Source organism: Daldinia caldariorum, assembly GCF_022478825.1.
Source record: "Daldinia caldariorum strain CBS 122874 unplaced genomic scaffold F4812scaffold_2, whole genome shotgun sequence".
In the NCBI taxonomy this organism is placed as follows: Eukaryota; Fungi; Ascomycota; class Sordariomycetes; order Xylariales; family Hypoxylaceae; genus Daldinia; species Daldinia caldariorum.
The window spans coordinates 2277747-2291082 of record NW_025953038.1 but is presented as its reverse complement, the minus strand read 5'-3'; the positions used below and the strand labels follow the sequence as shown (position 1 = coordinate 2291082).

The 13336-nt window shown below is 45.1% G+C and overlaps 1 protein-coding gene across 1 annotated transcript; it reads right to left on the bottom strand.

Annotated features, from left to right (window-relative positions):
- Window positions 1-2681: 2681 nt before the first annotated feature.
- Window positions 2682-7563, bottom strand: F4812DRAFT_415048 (ras GEF). Its single transcript, XM_047932939.1, has 2 exons — window positions 6525-7563; window positions 2682-6466 (listed from the first exon to the last, which is right to left on the bottom strand). The coding sequence occupies exons 1-2, from the start codon at window positions 7080-7082 to the stop codon at window positions 3407-3409; spliced, it is 3618 nt and encodes a 1205-aa protein (XP_047793978.1). The 5' UTR covers window positions 7083-7563; the 3' UTR covers window positions 2682-3406.
- Window positions 7564-13336: the final 5773 nt, after the last annotated feature.

The following is a 13336-nucleotide window of genomic DNA, read 5'->3' as shown; positions in this document are numbered from 1 at the left end:
TTCGCGAGCTCCGTTCCCTCTGTCCCTTATTATTATTAACTTTAGTAAAAGCGCATTAAATTCGTACAATACGTATTCTTGTTTCATACTTCGTGTTGCTAGGTAGGAATGCCGTATTATATTCGATTGCTTCTAGAAATGGAAAAACGTTGGTTTCGCTGAGGGTCATCAGTTAATCAGTCAAATTATGGTATCTGTTCCTATCTTATCTGACGGGGGAAGACCCTTTGAGAAGTCCCTTACCTGGGTTGCATTTGTCTGGACCTTCCCCAATCCTCTAAAAAAAAGTAAAAAGGAAAACATTTGTGAAAGAGCAGGGACGTGACCCAGGTCCAGTCCTATGACAAGCCTAGAAGGACGAACTACCTATGAGATTGCCGATAAGAAAGAAAGATAGCAGCGGGCCGAATATGGAGATTATTCGTTAGTTTTGATTGGATATAAAAAGCCCCAAGGTACGAGACAAGCCCGCTACAAGCTGTCATTGGGTCACTGCCATTGGTCAGGTGGCGTTAGCGTTCTCCGGGGAAGGAAGCTGTCCAATGATCGGTACCGTTTACGTACTTCCACACCTACAAGTTACTTCCACACCTACCTTAGGTAGGTACAACACAGCTTGGAGAATACCGGTAGGATTTCAATTAAATTCAATTAAACCTGAACAACCTACAGGATACCGCCTAATATAAAGCCCCTATTCGTCAGATAGGTATTTTACTTCAGTAGTATGTAACGTTGCCGAGATTCGCTCTTCTTCTTTTTGTACTTGTATTGTACTAACAGGAAGAATCACCGCCAATTAAACAACTTTTCCCAAGAGACATACATCTTCTTCTGCAAAGCCGAGAACACCACTAGCCATTATCTGCCACTATCCGATAGTTTTATTTGCTCTATCTCAGTTAGTGCTTAGGCGGTTGGCTGACTTGCTGCTACGATGCATCTCATTCAATTCCAACTTTCAGAGTAATGTTACAGACGATAGCAATAGTAAAAGTAACAGACGGGCTTCGTATCAAGATCGTCAGCTAAGACATCTAAACTTTGCTTTAGGACCTTACTTCGTTTCTGGGCGTGGAGCTGACTTGTGCGAATCGCGTTCTGGGCGTGGCACAGAGAATTTCGTAACCAATTGCTAGATACACCATGTAACCGCTTTCTTCCAACACGCCGCCATACGAGCGCACGAAGTTACCTGTGGTCAATTCAGCGGATCGGCAACATTAAGCCACGGTCGTACGTCCATCGTTCTAGAATGATATTCTGCACAGTTGCAGCGTTGCAGCTACTCACGCTCTTAGATTATTCCTACCGAGGTGTACACATTCAAATGCAGGTGCTTGGGAAGCTTCCTGATGCTAAGCGTAACGAACGCGGGGAGAAGAAAAAAAAAATTGCAAAGGGAGCAAACCATATCACCTGGAACCCAGACTCCGTAGGACAGGGGATGGCGTCCAGGAATACCTACCATGTCTGCACGCCTATATTATTGCTACCTTAGGGTATGATAGAAAGATATTCGCGTCCAGATACACGATGTTGGTGGGTTATTATTATAACTAAAATCGTGCCATCCGTATAGGTAATCTGGCTGGATATCCAGGTCCATTCAGATACGATGCCAAGTACTAAAATATCAGCCCTAGTCACTTTTTTTTTTTTTCAAAACCACGTGGCTATTACCACTGAGTTCTACTTCGCGGAAGCCAGCTATATAATACATTGCTAAATACATAGGTATTAAATATTGAGGCCAAGTCTGGTTAGTGTCTATAAACTTTATTACGCGCAAGACTGCCTTCGCAAGTGTTACATGGGCAAAGTGTTGGTAGGTAAGCATATAGCTGTGCCGTCGGCGTCTTGCCTAAACTGCCAACGATTATTGGTCCTACACGAAGGAATGTCATCAATGTGAGAAGGATGCTGAGATAGAGGGAAAAGTCTCCAATAGGAGCTAGGCAGTTCGACACCACAATCGCGAAGCACGTATCATCAGATTCTGCTGTTAGCAAAGCTACTGCCAGGTAGGTAACCTTATAGTATATAATCAGCTAACCTGCACTTAGTTTCCAGTGCACGAAACGAAGGTAAACATAAATCTACTGGCAATGAAGGCAAGAAGCTTCCTTATTTCATAGGAACTCTAAACCTATCAGCTACGAAGGCTCAAGTCGTACATATCAGAAGACACAGGTATATCATGTCTTAAATGCCATATGATCAGGAAATAAACCTCATACCTACCTAGGTAACCTACGAATGGCATTATAGTATTGAAAATAGCAGCGTAAAAGAAATCACCAGACTGGCAAATCTACATGCTCAAAGGAGTGTACAGGCCTGGCAACAGTTTAGCACAAGGTAATCTTTTAACGTAACACTAATACGATCAGTAGAAGTAAGATCGTATATCTATATTATCGCAGTTTCGCGGGCGATCAAGAAAAGACTGCATGACGCCCGAATCCCTTGTTGAACAGTGAAATCGCTTCCACGCTGTTTTGCCCTACTCCGTGACGGTTTTTGTTCGGCTACATACAGAGACGTACCTTGTGTCTAAAGGGGAATATGCTTAGCAATATGTTAGATACTGGTAATAGGATAGGTTAAGAGATATGTCGAAGGTGGCAGAAGGCTTGCGCCTAGTACCTATAAGTAAGGCTATAAGGAATGCTATGCAAGAGGTTGCACATATGAAGTATATTAAGCTTCTTAGGTGACGAGCTAATAGCATGGTAAGACTTATGCCTATAACTACATCATGGGGGACAATTTCAAGTCGATGGTACAGAATGTAGGTTTCAGTTCTGTTTCTCAAGGCAAAATGAAAGCAGATTTAAAACGGACTGTAATCTTATTATGCATTGATCAATATGATTACCTCCCGAGCATAGAAAGCTACGGTAGTACATACTCTCAGAGCTCATATCAAGCACCTGTATCTTATACAATAGTTTTTCCCTCCTCATATAACTGGTTGGAATTGGAAATTCGTGTCGTCCCTTAATATCCTGATCGCGCACAACATCCATGTTAATGCCCAAATGCTTTTCCCCGCCCCGTGAATGCTGCTCGAATGCACACCAAACTCCATGGCCTTTTTTTTCCAATGCTTGCAGAGGAATGATTGAGCGTAAACTCATAGGTTATATCCTTGCGGATAGGTCGTCAACCGGTACGTACGTGACCGGGAAATATGCGTCAGAGGTTGTAAGGCTATCCCTGGCTCCTAGCCTGCAAACGCCAGTGCCTGACATAATACATCCCAAATGCTTCATAATTGGGCTAGATAATAAAACAAAAAACGGTAGGGGTATCAATAAGTGTGATAAAAAAAAGTTACGTAAAAAAGAGGAACATGTGACAGTAAACGGCAGTGACCATCTCGTTATATTACGAGCTGCCATTATGTGGAAATTGTTGTGTTGTTGTGTCGATCTCTCGAAATCCATCCAAATAAGTCTGCTCTCTGGCCTGCCGGTGCAGGCGTTGAACTATCAGTTGGCGTTTTCAAGAAAGTTTCTCGAGGTTCAAGTAGTAAACTCTTTCGGTAATAGCTGACTTGAACGTTGCCCTGGTCGGATTCTTTCACGCGGGCGACTTGCGCCTGAATCCATTCTTGCATGTCAGGAACTTCGGTTAGCTTATAAGGGATCTGAAATCGTTGTAGTTCACCAATAATCTTGGCAGTTCGAGTGTGTTTATCAAAGTTAATAACCGTTAAGCCATTCTCATTTGGACCAGAGCCAGGAAGTTGCTTTGTAGCAGGGTTACCAATATCGACAAACGTAAGGTCGGTTAGAAACATGCCGAGAAATGGTAGACATGGGGGGACGTGGCCCTGAAGACGTGCTCGAAGCACCTTATTGTTGTTGGCTGGTTCAACAATGGCTTGCATGGACTTCAGCATGTCGCGTCGTTTGGGGCTTACGAGGTCCCAGGTTTTTCGTAGGCGACTGATGATCGAATTATTCAGACTGCAAACGATGGACATGAGACCATCGTAGTTATTTAGCTCTAGGCACTGGTGGGCAATCTTGATCCACTGTTTGATAACCACAGCACGCTTTTTAACTTCCGAGTATTGAAGAATAGTGTCCGCCACAAGATTTGACAAATCTGTGGAAAAGCTTGACATCGCCTTTACATTAGGTGACGACGCACCGTTCTTTTTCATCCATTGAGAACCTAGTAATTCTTCCGGTAAGATGGAGCAGAAGATGCCCATTTGTTTGAGGGTTAGTTGGCGAGCAATTTCGAGAGGTTCGAAATCAAGAAACGAGGGACAACTGCCGCCGGACTTCCAGTTATTAAGCAGATTCTGCTGACTTTTAGATATGGTAGGGTTAGGCATCGGTGCATCGAGAGGGACGAGTTGAGACGTGGAGGTACTCGTTTTCCCCAATGAGGATACAAGACGGGGTACCAGCGAACCATCTGCCGTTGAAACCCGCTGCGAGAGTTCCATGATTCGCTTGCCCGCAGAAGGAATAAGAGATCCCAGCTTAAATTCAGCAAAATTTTGGATAAGCGGCAGCGCCTCATAGTCAACGGAGTCACGCCAGTGCGATTCCAACCATCCTTTCAACACATTGTAGACACGCAATCTGACGGGGTTTGCTGTATTGGGGTTCTCGCCCACGTAATCGAAGCGTTCAATGAGTGCTTCTACCAGCTTGGTAGGCGTACAAAACAATCGAAAGGTGAGAAAGAAAGTGGAGACAAATAAAGCGTCGGGCGTCGATTCGTGGGTTGTAAGACGCTCAACCAAAGCGGGGAGTGAACCACCAGTAATTTGTCCCTCCTTGTTGAACATTAGTTCATTAGCAAACGTTTTCTCCAATAATTTCGACTCGAGTTCCTCTACTTCCTCGCCTATACTGGAACTTGCTGCCGTACTTAGGTCTGACAGGGATGGCTGAGTCCTCGGTACAAGTGTAATATCGGGTGTAGTGGCACGCGTGGAAGTATCGGAGACCATGCTCAGCTCAGAGCCACGGCTTAGATACGTGTTGTTACTTCCAGAACTAGAAGCCGTACCCGTATCAGAACGGAAGGAGTTCTGATACTCTACGTCTTGCGAGTTCTCCGTTGTAGGACTATACGGCTCATCTGGAGGAATAGAGGTAGTAAGTCTTGGTAGTGCCGGGGGTGAGGGTCGGATAGAGGAGACGGAAGACACCATGCTCGATGCCGTATCATCTATAACCATGGATTGTGGCCTTGATGCTTGTGGGGACATTCGGTTGGCACTTTCTTGTTCTTGCGTACTTTCAACGGGGACCTTGGGGAGTGGTTTGTCGATAGATAAGTGAGTCGAATGACTGGGCCTAGATGATGGCTCAGACGCCGTGGTTTCCGAAATCGTTGTCGCAGTTGGTGTTCGTGGCCGACTATCGGATACGGCTTCAAAAACGCCCAGATCGATACCCAAACTTCCATTCTCGACTTCAAATTCGAAATCACCTATTCGTTCTAGGACCCATTTTGTTTTTGCGACACATTCGCCAGCTGCCTTTACACACCCGGTAGCAGCTAAGAGGAGCCGGCTGTTGTCTTGTGGCATAATAACGTCTTCACCGTTAGGCCCTCGGTTACCTAGAATCTCGCGGGCTAGGTAGACCAAATCTCTGATACGATCGTACATGGCTACACGCGACTGCCCCAACGCGTCCGAAACGGACATATTGTGATCACATATCGTGTCTACCACTGCAAAAAGCTCTCCACCTGAGATTACCGAATGTTTGATGGCGAGGGCAAGTTCCGGTCGGGATTGAGACTGGACGTGCAACCGGCCAATGAAAGAACCAAGATGCGATAAAAATGTATCGTGGCAGGAGTTGAGCCGCTCTGAAACAAGATTTTGGGAATGCGATAAAGGAGAAGGACCGGCTAGAGACACCCTGTGTGATATAGTAGCCGATAATCGATTTCCGTGTAACGAACTGAGTTGAGACATCCGATTACTTGTTACATTAGTGGACGAGGAAATGCCAGATGATAATCGTTTGTTGGTCGATCCATTCGCCTGTACCTCGTCGGCTGCCGGTGGTGCCAATCCTTTACTGGCCACTGCGTCGACATCTGTTCGGGAAGATGCAGCTTCGTCTCTCCGGTGGCTCTCAAACTCCGTAGACTCCAGAGGTGGCGTTGGTGGGACAAGCGACTCCTCGGCCACAGTTGCCATAACTGTTACTGCAGGCGCGCGTAACCGCCTTTCATCGTCCACAAAGTCTAGGAATCGAACGCCTTTCACAACAATCTTGAATGCTTTCAAAACCATCTCATCAATAATGTCGTTGACATCGTTAATAGATCGCGGTATTCCTTTCAGGGTTTCCTGAAGTCGTTTCGCAATCTTTACTAAAGACGAAAGCTCGGATAGCAATGATTTCCTACCGCGTCGTAAGAGGTCGCTCCTCTGTATCGTAGCTGATTCCCTGGTTAAACAATTTGTGCGCTCCTAGGACACAATTAGCTAGCTGTCACGAGAGAAAGTCCATACGATCCTCCTAGCTTACCAATAGATAGCGTACACCTGCAATAATCCCCTTCATAAACTCCTGGTTGCCAAATATGTCTCTATCATTCGTCGATGTGCTCCGTAACAAGTCCCAGAAATTCAATAATGCATTAAGTAGATTCCGCATCTCTTCGGGATCGTAAGCGTCGCAGTAATTCGTCGGTAACCATCCTCTGGCACCAGATATCAACAATGTCCCGTCAGCCCATCCATTGGTGTGGATAGAATGAACCAAGACCACGTCGCCTTCATTCAGAGGCAATGTAACTGTCGAGTCTGCCATAGCATACGTGGGATGAAACGGATATAAGGCTCTTAAAAAATTATGAAAGATAGGGGTTGCCGGTGTAGGTTGCGGAACTAATTCTTCCTGTGAATTATTGGGAGTCGAAGGCGGCGTTATTTGGGACTGAGAGTAGAGATGTGTGGATGTTGCTAGTTCGCCTTCCTGTGAGTTCTCTACTACTTCATCGTAGCGGTTATCGTAGCGGTTCTTGTTGATCGTGAGCGGAGCCACTTGCAGGCTCGCTCGCATAGGATGGTCATCCAGCATCATGATTGCTGCAAAGCTGTTCTATAGAGAACCATGGGAACAATTTTCTGCTGTCACTTTCGTAACAGCTAGTACTTAGAGGAGATACCCGCGCTCCTGGGAATATGGGTATTCCAGTAAACGTGCACCACGCCTTGATTTTTCTTGGAGAATCGAAAGATTCCAAAATCTTCCAATACAATAAATGCCTGCGTAGACTACCTAAGGCAAGTCTAGAAAGTTCGGTGCCAGGTTAATGCGAAAACAAGAACACTCCTTGTTCGGGTTGAAGAGACGTTGTAGGGTACCTAAATCAGAAGAACCTGGGAGAGAAACAGAGAATTCTGTTAGTAAGTGCGATCATTTGTTATTGGTAAACGTTGCGAAAAGGATAACATAAGGGCTTGATGGAATGAAGGGAGATAAAGTTTTTTTTTTAAAAAAAAAAAAAAATATTGTCAGGTTTCTAGACAGGAGGGGTCCAAACTGGGAATGTTGAAGCTATCTTCCCAGGAGGTGAGCTTAGCTGCCTTAAAACAATTTTGAGGTAAAGTCTCAGACCCAATTGCTTTCAAGGCTATGACGACTCTTCGCCTCCTTCAGCTTACAGCATAGTGTACTGCCTAGGTAACTAGGAGTAAGGAAACTTGGAAGATCCATTCCTCCATTTTACCACACGCGACAGGCAAGTCGGAAGAGCACTATGCGCATATGCGTACCTTATGGGTTTTGATGCACCAACCCGGCAAGCACAAAGCCCATATCTTAGATTCCTTTTCCGAGAGAATATTCGCATGACAATATCCAGGCAACCCACATAAAAGAAATAGAAATTCACCTTTTTAGAATCCTCAATCGATGTGCTGATAGACGAAGGTGGTTAAGGATTTCAATCCGAGCTTCTTGTACAGTGACAAGATAGTTGATGGTCGATAACTTCGATTGTCGAAAAAAGGTTCTACCGGTTCGCGGGTAAATCCAATACCGTGTCGATACTTGTTTTCTCGAATAGGCGGTCTCTATAAATCACAAGCTTTCCTTTAATATAAAGCTTTCCCCAGGTCCATAACCAAGCCGGGGAAGTGTGGGATGTATTGAGAAAGGATATTCAGGTGGTGGCCGACTAGTATCGTGCAAGTACCTAGGAATTAACTCGACACGTCAAATGGAGACGTGGGAGATAGATGAATTAGTAGGGGAGGGTGAAAGCGTCGTATTGTCCTCAGACCCGTCTGATCTCTTAGGTTGCGCTCTGTGCTGCTGCAAAGATTTGACTTACAAAGTCAAACTGAGTTTATGTAAGTGTAGGTGGGTGTAAGTGGGTGAAGGAGGTTGTAGGACAAAATGCAAAATGCAGATGCAGATGCGGCAAGATACCTACCTAACCTAAATGTTGGGGAGATGCACGAGAAAAGGCAGCTACTAGGTAGGTTAGGTACCTTAGGTACTCATTGCCATTGCCATTGCGCTTCTGCAGTACCTTACCCTAACAACAACTATTATCTTAATTATCCACGTTATTGGACCTGCCCGCTGTAACCCCCCATGCAGCTATGCCTAACAAAGACTCGGCAGCATTTTTACTAGGCATGATGGACCTACGAGCCGGGAATATGTAAAGTACCTACGTACTAGTTAGAGGAGGGAAAGGGGGAACGGACCCTACGCTAACGCAGCCAGGGGGTATGTTCGGGAACTGCAACCTTGACAAGCTTAAGTGGGCCTGTATCACCACTTTAGGTACACATTGACGGCTTTGACTCCCCAGCACCCAGTAAGGGGTAAGGGTTAGGTAGGAGGTACCTAGTGTACGAAGACGTAGTGGGGGGCGTATCGTACAGGGATATTTTACTGGGTCTCCGGGGCTTCCTCAGGCGCAACACTACCTAACCAGAGTTGTAGTTGCCTTCTGTAGATACGCACAGCACAGTCAAAGCACACGGTATGGAAGCTCTCGAGGCAGGTACAAGAGAAGACGGCTCTTACCTCAAGCCTACCTAGATGCAAAGTTGAACAAATGCATCTTATACCCACAGGGTTGGCCAAGACGCTTGGACCCTCTAGTACATAGGTAGTAAACAATTTAAAGTTTTGTTCGCCGACCTCAAGTCCCCCATTTCTAAAAAGGTTCTAGCCGCTCAGCAGCCATTACAAGTTGCAAGTTGCAACTCTGATATCCCATTCGCGTCTCCTCGCGCCTGCTAGCGCCACGTAGCAATATAAGCAGACGACTTATCTCAACCCCATTCCCAAAACATTATACGATGCAGTATTCGAACCTGTGCACACACATGCGCCTATGAATACTTGGCTTCCATGGCTCATTCGGGGCGTACCGGTGAAAAGGTTAAGGGTCGTATTCATCCTAGAACGAACACGACTCAGCTACTATAGGTCTTAAAGGAGATTCGTCAGAGCGTAGCCAATACCGAGGCAAAGAATTTTGATACGAAGGAAGGCGCCGGATGGCTTAACCTTTAGATTATCGTGATCCAGGCGTCCATCGAAGTACGTACATGACACATTGAAGTTAATTAATCATTGCTACGCGGTCTGCATATTCATTATAGTGAAGATACAATTATTCTCTTAGGTAGGTAGGCAGTTATAATATACTAGGGATTCTGTCAGTTACTATGTATTATTTATACCTAACCAAGCCCCCATGTCTTGATATACTAATATTGTCGATGTTGATAGCTTTAGATCTATCTGTGTAGGTAGTTAGGCATGTATGGAGTCGGGGTGTTTTCCGCTAGTGTACCACGCAGACAGGAAAATTGGACCACTCGATGTTGTAATCAACATGGTGGATCGTACCGACGTTTGTAGGATATCGAGATGATCGATCCCGGTGAGCCATTTGGAGCTATTCCGTGGGAAAATGGAATCTTAGGTGAGGGTCCGGATTAAATATCAGGTGTACGTACTTACTATTATCTCGATCATGTAAATAAAATACAGTACAGTCCCGATACAGCTCTTTCGTACCTAACCCAATAATAGTGAATATAAAGAGTTCCATCACGCCGCCACACAAATCTACCTTCTAGGTTTGTATGTGCCTAGATCTTCGTAAAATAAAAGAAGCATCGTATTGTATGAAAGTCACGCAATACTTAGTCCCGAGTGTGACTATCTCCAATGATCGTACATCGATAATCACACCATCTAGTGGGTATGTACATATAGCTGCCAAACCAATGGAAATTTAAATAATCATATTGCAGCTATCTTTCCTCCTCGGCGCACGCGCCATTGAAGAACGCCATTCTTGCAAGATTTCGTGATATCGACTTTTCAATGGTCTTCAGGCATAGACCATCAGGAATATGGATTTATTCAATAGCATTAGTCCCGGTTGTACGCAGAGCGGCCTAGTCTTGCTTACGCTGATTATATACTTCACTAATAAGTACCTTGGTAAGTTTCCGATACCCACGATGGATTATAATCCGCAAGGCTCTCAGGACCCTCTATGTGTTAGCTTCATGATATTTTCGGGTCTTCTAATCATATATGAGCCTCGGTTGGCCTGTGTTATTGCTAGTCTCGCTGAATGACAGCTCCGTATAATACTTCCGGTCGATAGGTATTCATCACGTCGGGAACTTAGACATGTTGCCACCGAACCTAACGACTTGGTTGTATTTGGCTGCATCCAGCTCAGAAACTATTGCTTTGATAATTGAAGGTACTGCCTACCTAAGGCACTATGCAAGTAACTAAGTAACTTACGAGTGATTCCGTCCCATACAATGCCACGCGAACCACACCCCATAGCTGCCATGCATTAGGGAATCCATACCGTATCCAGGATGGACTGGTACTGTGGGCTAAGGAACGGTAATGCATACATATCACAGTCCTGGGATTCGTCTTGACGCCGTCAGAGCCCTATATACATCATAATACAACATAAGCTCGCGCAGTTTGTTGTTTTTAGTAGAAGTCTTTTCTATTGTTCCCCGCGTAAGCTTATTGTACCGTATGTAGAACTGGGTGTACCCACGTTGACCAAGCTCGGAACCGCCAAAAAAATACCCGTTTTTCCGGATCTTCAATAATAATATATTATGCGAAGAAAATAAAAACCGGCCGATTTACTCGGCTGAGCCACTTCCGAGTTCGATATACCTTGCCTCTGGAGAATCAAAATCAGAAGATAGGTGGTATATGCGGCACTGTAGGTAAGGTATACAACAGTTAAAACTAAAGACATGCCGGGTCATAACCGGAGACAATGCTAATGAAGGCCCATGGAAGCAAGAAAGAAAAAAAAAAAAAAGGCCTACCAGCAACCTAGTCCATGCAGGAAAGCTGTGCCTGTTGTAGATAGGTACCTAGCCTAAGGCAAAATAGAAAAACAACCCTCCGCGGTTGCGGGTACCTAATGCATGGGAGTTATTTTCTCGGCGTCAAGCCACGCTGCGGAGTTTGCAGCAGTCACACAAGCCCGTTGGATCGTATGGATGCAGGAACCGAAAAAGAGGCACCCGCCAAGACTTTGGAGCATTGACCATATTTCCCATGTGAAAAGCGTGGCTGCGTGGGCGCCGAAGGAATTAAAATTGTGATTACGAGCGACCATCTCATTTCCTTGTTGAGATGCCAATCTGGGGAGTAGAGCCGAGTAGCCCTAGTGTCGTCACGAAATCTTTATTATGTACCCTCGACAACGCACGCGCTTCTTGTTTTCGGGAGCGAATGGTACGTAGTAATAACGTCAGATCACTGCGCCAACCGACTCCGACGGTGACCCGAACTGGAAAACAAATATAGCATTGAGCATGGGATCATACACATATTCAGAATTAACTTTTGAACATACCTAACCTAAGATAATTATCTAGCGCATTCTTTTCTCCAGGTATTTATCATTCCAACTACCGGTACTTGAGTTATCTTGTTAGGCAACGTCGGTATTAGGCTAGTGGAATCCTAGGAACCAATCCAGAAACTGCAAGGGTTACGATTGAAGAGCCCCATGCCGCAAGCTCCGCTTCCAGAACTAAGCTTCTTTACATTGGCAGATTGGGCAGTTGTGAATCCTTTATGGGTAAAGTCTAGATACTTGCTTCTCCTAGGGATTTACCTAATAGAGCTATACGTAAGCCAGCCAAAAGCGTAGTTAATAGAAGGTTATAACTACCTCCTAGACTTAAATCAGTGTAAACATTTAACAATTATCTTCTTTACTCGTTATAATATTCAACAATAGAAGGGGGTTTGGTGACACATTTAGGATAGGAACACCAAGCAAAGACACTTTCTGCAGTAAACGTCCTCGACATGTGAGAGCAACGATCTGTGCGCTGCTCTTCCGTCAATAACCCCTGGCTCCCCTAGAAGCTGGAGCCTCCGGTTCCTGAGAAAGAAAAAATAAGAAAAATCGAATCTCCACGCCCATCAACCTGAAACAATCAGCTAACTAGCTCACGATCTAGCGTGTGTGTCTCAATAATCTCGCATCATACGTTAGCGTCGTCCCAAAAGGAGTTCCCGGGGTGCCTAGGTAAGAAGCGAGAGAAGGATGCTAGAAAGAAAAAAGAATTTCCATGCGCCAATTTGAACTTAAGGTTTATCCTTGAAGGTTCAATCCGTCATGAGTTACCCAGTACCCTGGTAAATAAGGGTATTAGCTTGCTTACTATAAACTCGACCCTCGCCATGGCCTTACAACAATGACTTGCCGGTTGATAATGGCCTTTTAAAGTTATCTATTGTGTACTAGTATATCAGGCATCGAGTCAAGCGTCTGAATTGCTCAACTGTGGCTTTATAGATGTATGATGGCATTCAAACCCAACTTGTTCCGAAAAGCTCTTACTCAATTTCATTAGCCTCGTTGATTTACGCCCCTGAAATACCCGGCGTCTTGGTTCAAGTATTCTATCAACTTCCCTAAAGGTTTCGACTACTCGTCTCCTCGGGAATTTAATGTACAATCTTGGAGTTTGGTAAATTTGAAGGAGACCACGTGTGCCGGGGTCATCCGAACTCCCGGGGCTCCAGCGGTGCAGCTCTCGGAATCCTCCCAAGGACTGGAATATAGAGAAACGATTTCTGAATATAGGCGTTGTCAGGTTAACCGAGGGTTTGTCAACCGATTTTCAATATGTAAATAATCTCCTCGCCTCAGATTTCGCAAACCACGAACCTCCCGTCTTTTCAAGTTGTTCGCTGAGTGCAAGCCCGGCCGATTCTAGATTACCGCTTTGATCCTGTTTAACCTTGAACCGTCGGTAGCAAACTACTATATTACATCACTGCCAATG